The 7,500-nt window shown below is 44.3% G+C and overlaps 2 protein-coding genes across 5 annotated transcripts in view; one reads left to right on the top strand and one right to left on the bottom strand.

Moving 5' to 3' along the window:
* The window catches only part of LOC144513624 (erythroferrone), a 19,494-nt gene extending 18,441 nt beyond the window's left edge, over positions 1 to 1,053 (top strand). For both annotated transcript variants that reach the window (XM_078244778.1, XM_078244779.1), the window contains exon 9: positions 475 to 1,053. In XM_078244778.1, the coding sequence (XP_078100904.1) occupies positions 475 to 573 (99 nt within the window). In that variant the 3' untranslated portion in view covers positions 574 to 1,053. The remainder of the gene's footprint in view (positions 1 to 474) is intronic.
* Positions 1,054 to 4,191: 3,138 nt separating this feature from the next.
* Positions 4,192 to 7,500, bottom strand: part of dhx9 (DEAH (Asp-Glu-Ala-His) box helicase 9) — a 35,717-nt gene continuing 32,408 nt past the window's right edge. For all 3 annotated transcript variants that reach the window (XM_078244776.1, XM_078244775.1, XM_078244777.1), the window contains one exon: positions 4,192 to 5,067. In XM_078244776.1, the coding sequence (XP_078100902.1) occupies positions 4,707 to 5,067 (361 nt within the window). In that variant the 3' untranslated portion in view covers positions 4,192 to 4,706. The remainder of the gene's footprint in view (positions 5,068 to 7,500) is intronic.

Here is a 7,500-nt window from a genome sequence, read left to right on the forward strand (position 1 = left end):
CTCCAAGGTCCAAACGCGCCTGGCTTTTAAAGGGAATGGGAGATGATCTCTGATTGGTTGATTGCATGTTACGCCCAGAACACACGTTAACATACAGGACTTTGAAGCCAGAGAGCGGAGCTCACTTCCCGGGGAAAACGAAAGCCTTTCACCCAGTAGATGCGTGTTCCTTAAACGTGTGTTTTAACCCAAACCACCATCTTTTTTCCTAATCTTAACTAGTCGTGTTGGTGCCTAATCTTAATCGCTCATATTTTGTGGACTAAATGTAACCGTAATGTCCGCTGAAACGACAGACAGCTCGTGGTGCTCTGGGGAGCGTACCTATGTTCCCACATTTCTAAGATGTTTTTCTTTCACTGAAGATTGGGCCCCATGTTCCAACATTAACCCTACCCCCCAACCCTCTAACCATAACATAGGGCTGACCCCACTAACAAAACTACTGACGTTTGTATGTCTGCGTGTGTGCAGGCTGGAGAGTACGTGTCTGTGTTTGTGGACAACGCCACCGGGTCGACCATCAGGGTCCTGCAGGACTCTCTGTTCTCGGGGATTCTGCTGGGAGTCTGAACACTTCGGACCACGAGCAGCCACGTGGTTCAACAGCAACCGACGGGGCTGCACATCATCATCATCAGATATCCATACGCTTCACAAAATAGTGCCGTTGTTTTTGATTTCCTGTCAGAGGCTAAATGATCTTCTACAGAGCTGAACTCGGGAGCACCATCTAGTAGACTTTATAAGAACTGGGACGCACCTTCTTCTCGGGACGACATTTATTTAACTGATCTTCGAACGGCTGTTGATATTTTCATATTTCATACGTTATTGAATCATCATATTTAAGCAGTTTCATGCCAAAGAGTTTTCCTTTCAGGCCGTCGAAAACCCCTGAAACAGAAGACGTTTCTTAAAGTAAAACTATAAAGAATAATCACCTGAACCTGCTCATCACAGCAGCTGTAATGACTTTAATATTAATATTTATTCTCTGGATGTGATAAACAAGTTGTGAATGATTCTGATAATAAAACCTTGTCTTGTTTATCCTGCGGTCAGCTGCTTTAGTTCAGGACTGCTCAACAAACAGCTCCAACACAACATGTCCCTGTCATATTTCTGTTTCTGTTCAATAAACAACTGCTCACACACACACACACACACACACACACACACACACACACACACACACACTGCTGAATACACACAGCGTTTGGAGGTGGGTCGGGGTGAGATCATCCACTCATGAAGTGGCGCCTTGTGCCTGGCACCAGGCCATGAAAACACACACACACACACACACACACACACACACACACACACACACAGAGAGAGACACACAAAGGTGGAGTACAAGGTGTGTTGACAGAATAATGAGGGTTGCATGACAGCTCATTACACACACACACACACACACACACACAGATACATATACACACACAGAGAGATACATACACATACACACACACACACACACACACACACACACACACACACACACACACACACACACACACACACACACACACTCTAAACTGAATAACCCACCTCTCTTTATGCCGTGGACAGTGAAACAACAGGCCAGTGTTTAGTAAGTGTACTGGTGAAATGATGACAGTTGAGCTAACCTCGGCTGGATGTGGGCTGACGGCTGAGCCTGTCCTCACAGCTCATACATAGTTTTAAAAACAAACAGTGAGAAGTCTTAGTATGCAGACTGATCTCATGAAATGGCGTATCTATGACGATTCATATGCCATTTTGGGCGTGTTATCAAGACGCATACTGGCTTTTTAGCGTGCTTATCAACGCCGTTTGGCCTCCACTGACTTACATTACCTTGTGACTGCGCGTCAATTGACGCCGTAGCGAGTAGTGCGAAAGGGCGAAAATCCACCTTTCATGGGAGGTTGGTCGGGGGGGAGGATGGGTCAAACAACACAGGACTTTCACCCCGGAGACCGGGGATCACGTCCCGCGTGTCACGTTTCCTAAACCCAACCGTCCGCCGTGATGCCAATTCCTCGAGCCATCTTTCCTGCTCCGCCTCTGTGTCGCTCTTACACTGTTGGGTAGGATCCCAAAATGGTGGGCGGGCTCAGACACCTCCCAAATCGTCACGTGACGGCGAGCTACCATGACGTATGTCCTCATTGTCAATACGGCGTAGACATAGACGCAGATAGCTCAAAATGCGTACAGATAACGCGCCACTAGTGTGTATGTTTACGCAAAGTCACCAACACACTGAAGAAAAGAACATGTTGGATTAACTAGTGGACACTAGGGCTGTCAATCGATTAAACATTAATCTAATTAATTACATACTCTGTGATTAATTCATCGCATACATAATTAACGGTGCCTGAAAAAGTAAAAAAAGAAAAGAATAAAAAGGTATAAACAACAGTTGGTGACATTAAAGAACGGCTTGTTTATTGCTAAGGCCATATGGTCAACATTAAATGATTAATAATAATGTAGAACAATAACAATAACTTATTTCACTAGTAAATAGCTGTTGAACCATCAGATGGAAAAGGACATTTACAATAACTTCAAATGCACTACGAGGCTGTAGTTTACCAGTGTCATTGAACGCACCGTCTGTGTTGTTTCTCCGACGGCAGCTGCAGATTGTTACATCCCGGTGTTGAATCCTCTACAGTAAAACACAGTCACACTTTACACCGTTTAGCGTTAGCTGTCAGCATTTAACCCTGTTTAATCCAGCTACTAGCTAGCGGTATGCTAACGTTAGCTGCTGTCGAGTATAGTGTTAACTAGCTAGCGGAAGGCTAACGTTAGCTGCTGTCGAGTATAGTGTTAACTAGCTAGCGGAAGGCTAACGTTAGCTGCTGTCGAGTATAGTGTTAACTGGCTAATGGTAGGCTAACGTTAGCTGCTGTCGAGTATAGTGTTAACTAGCTGGCGGTAGGCTAACGTTAGCTGCTGTCGAGTATAGTGTTAACTAGCTAGCGGAAGGCTAACGTTACCTGCTGTCGAGTATAGTGTTAACTAGCTAGTGGTAAGCTAACGTTACCTGCTGTCGAGTACAGTGTTAACTAGCTAGCGGAAGGCTAACGTTAGCTGCTGTCGAGTATAGTGTTATCTGGCTAATGGTAGGCTAAAGTTAGCTGCTGTCGAGTATAGTGTTAACTGGCTAGCGGAAGGCTAACGTTAGCTGCTATCGAGTATAGTGTTAACTGGCTAGCGGTAGGCTAACGTTAGCTGCTGTCGAGTATAGTGTTAACTAGCTGGCGGTAGGCTAACGTTAGCTGCTATCGAGTATAGTGTTAACTGGCTAGCGGTATGCTAACGTTAGCTGCTGTCGAGTATAGTGTTATCTGGCTAGCGGTATGCTAACGTTAGCTGCTGTCGAGTATAGTGTTAACTGGCTAGCGGTAGGCTAACGTTAGCTGCTGTCGAGTATAGTGTTAACTGGCTAGCGGAAGGCTAACGTTAGCTTAAAACAGTTTGTATTGTTCTAGTAAACAAGTAATGTCAGTTTTTCAGTGTTTTACCGACTCAGTCACAGAATGGAAACCTTTTCTTTTGTAAAAGGTTTCAGCCAACCATCTTCAAAGAGAACAATACAAACATTATGTTCAAGGTCTCTATCGTCAACATTAAATGAAATAACTGTAAACAATCCGATGCAACTACAGAACGGATTTGAAATGCAAAAGCATTAGTTACCATTGCCATTCCAGCAGTCATTTATTTTAATGTCTAATACCTTTCTATTAACTCTTAATCATTAACATTACACATTTTTACCAGTTGCATGTCAAAACCTTTATTCAAGAGCCATAGGATACACAGTTATACACCGACCTCATTGTGACATCTCGGTTCAAACAGTATTGTTCTTTACAACGGAAACATCCCATTTCACACGGCCCTGGTGGGACTACGGAGACTGTGTACAGTTCTCCATCTCTTCACTTGTAAAGAGAAACAGAAACTGAAGAATGCTGCCAATTGGAGAAGTTTTAGCAGAGAGGAAGAGGGGGGAAATGGCCCCGTCCACATGGCAGTTCAGGTTTTATGAATAAAATGTCCTATAACTCCAGCTATGAAATATACAGCAAGTGTACATTCATTTTGAGACAACTGCCTTTAAAATATGGAACAGAAATCTACAGACCCAAATACAAAAAGTGCAATAAAATAAATACCCGATCAGCTGTAAATGTCATTTTATTGCAGAATGCAGTAACACATAAAACCAATACAAACACACAATCAAATGTAATCCAACACAAACTAACACCAACAGCTGAGGACAAAGATTTGGTCCTCTCAACGACGACAGAGAGGAAGATTTGTGGCGTCACTAAACTTCAGAAGACAGAGAGATGAAGTCCCCGTCCTTCTGGTGGACCTCATGGGACCTTATTTCAGAAAAATACTGTTTACCGTTATCTTACATGCTGCGTTTTATCACCGTCCTATCAGCCGGGAAGAGAATCCTGGTAGCACACACACTCACACTCACACTCACACTCACACTCACACTCTGGGCTGATGAGTCTTTCTATGATGCATTTTCACAGTCTGATAACAGTTTAACCACAAACTGAGACTTTCTTCACTTGCTGAATGATCTTTACATTGTTAATAAAATAAAGTCCCACGGTGGACACAGGAAGGGACTTTGCTTCTGTATCCAGATCAGAAAACAATGACATGAATCATTAATAACCTCCTCTGTACCCTCCTCCTCCTCCTCTGTACCCTCCTCCCCCTCCTCCGTAGCCTCCCCCTCCTCCATACCCTCCTCCTCCTCCTCTTCCTCTGTAGCCTCCCCCTCCCCCTCCTCCATACCCTCCTCCTCCTCCTCCACCTCTGTAACCTCCACCTCCTCTATAACCTCCTCCCCCATATCCCCCTCCTCCCCTGTACCCTCCTCCCCCTCTGTACCCTCCTCCTCCTCCTCCTCCCCCATATCCCCCTCCTCCTCCTCTGTAGCCGCCCCCTCCTCCTCCTCCTCGGTAGCCCCCGCTGCCGCCTCCATCCAAGCGTGCCATCTTCGGAGGTCGGGGACCGTCACCCATCCTGTGCAAAGACATAACGGAGAACCGTTGGTTAGGGCTGAAACGAAAAGATATAGATATAGATATAGATATATATATATATATATCTATATATATATCTATATATATGTTTTACCCAACTAGCCTACAGCATGCTACTCTGCTAATAGTCATGTTTTACACAACTAGCCTACAGCATGCTACTCTGCTAATAGTCATGTTTTACACAACTAGCCTACAGCATGCTACTCTGCTAATAGTCATGTTTTACACAACTAGCCTACAGCATGCTACTCTGCTAAAAGCCATGTTTTACACAACTAGCCTACAGCATGCTACTCTGCTAACAGCTATGTTTTACACAACTAGCCTACAGCATGCTACTCTGCTAACAGCCATGTTTTACACAACTAGCCTACAGCATGCTACTCTGCTAACAGCCATGTTTTACACAACTAGCCTACAGCATGCTACTCTGCTAACAGCCATGTTTTACACAACTAGCCTACAGCATGCTACTCTGCTAACAGCCATGTTTTACACAACTAGCCTACAGCATGCTACTCTGCTAATAGCCATGTTTTACACAACTAGCCTACAGCATGCTACTCTGCTAATAGCCATGTTTTACACAACTAGCCTACAGCATGCTACTCTGCTAACAGCCATGTTTTACACAACTAGCCTACAGCATGCTACTCTGCTAATAGCCATGTTTTACACAACTAGCCTACAGCATGCTACTCTGCTAATAGCCATGTTTTTACACAACTAGCCTACAGCATGCTACTCTGCTAATAGCCATGTTTTACACAACTAGCCTACAGCATGCTACTCTGCTAACAGCCATGTTTTACACAACTAGCCTACAGCATGCTACTCTGCTAACAGCCATGTTTTACACAACTAGCCTACAGCATGCTACTCTGCTAACAGCCAAGTTTTACACAACTAGCCTACAGCATGCTACTCTGCTAATAGCCATGTTTTACACAACTAGCCTACAGCATGCTACTCTGCTAATAGCCAAGTTTTACACAACTAGCCTACAGCATGCTACTCTGCTAACAGCCAAGTTTTACACAACTAGCCTACAGCATGCTACTCTGCTAATAGCCATGTTTTACACAACTAGCCTACAGCATGCTACTCTGCTAATAGCCATGTTTTACCCAACCAGCCTACAGCATGCTACTCTGCTAATAGCCATGTTTTACACAGCTAGCCTACAGCATGCTACTCTGCTAATAGCCATGTTTTACACAACTAGCCTACAGCATGCTACTCTGCTAACAGCCATGTTTTACACAACTAGCCTACAGCATGCTACTCTGCTAACAGCCAAGTTTTACACAACTAGCCTACAGCATGCTACTCTGCTAACAGCCATGTTTTACACAACTAGCCTACAGCATGCTACTCTGCTAATAGCCATGTTTTACACAACTAGCCTACAGCATGCTACTCTGCTAACAGCCATGTTTTACACAACTAGCCTACAGCATGCTACTCTGCTAACAGCCAAGTTTTACACAACTAGCCTACAGCATGCTACTCTGCTAACAGCCAAGTTTTACACAACTAGCCTACAGCATGCTACTCTGCTAACAGCCAAGTTTTACACAACTAGCCTAAAGCATGCTACTCTGCTAATAGCCATGTTTTGCCCAACTAGCATACAGCATGCTACTCTGCTAATAGCCATGTTTTACAGAACCAGCCTACAGCATGCTACTCTGCTAATAGCCATGTTTTACCCAACTAGCCTACAGCATGCTACTCTGCTAACAGCCATGTTTTACCCAACTAGCCTACAGCATGCTACTCTGCTAACAGCCATGTTTTACCCAACTAGCATACAGCATGCTACTCTGCTAACAGCCAAGTTTTACCCAACTAGCCTACAGCATGCTACTCTGCTAACAGCCATGTTTTACCCAACCAGCCTACAGCATGCTACTCTGTGACAGCCATGTTTTACCAACAAGCTAAAACGACAGCTGTTGGTTTGTAGTCTAACTGTTTATTAGTTGGCTACTAATCTTTGGAAACCCCCCCCCCCCAGCATGGCTACATATGCACGTGAATGACGTCATCATGCCGGTGATGTCTGCATTCTGTATTATTTCTCCTCGCTGTGTATTAGGCTTCTTAACATGTGTCCCCCAGAACAGTGTAGGGGAACAGCCCTGCTGTAAGCCTTGTACCGTCACATCTACCCTCTGGTTAGTGAACAGCTCTTTACACATCCAGGGAATATATACAAAAGACAGGTCTCCTTTCTTTATTAAACAGCAATAATAAATATTTACTATTGGGGTTTACTAAGTATTTCTTATCCGATTACTGGATTAATCGATGGAATAATAATGTGTGTTTCTGTGTGTGTGTACCTCTGTGTGTGTGTGTGTATACCTCTGTGTGTGTGTGTGTGTACCTCTGGGTGTGTGTGTAT

This window comes from Sander vitreus, unplaced genomic scaffold, assembly GCF_031162955.1.
Source record: "Sander vitreus isolate 19-12246 unplaced genomic scaffold, sanVit1 ctg299_0, whole genome shotgun sequence".
Classification (NCBI taxonomy): Eukaryota; Metazoa; Chordata; class Actinopteri; order Perciformes; family Percidae; genus Sander; species Sander vitreus.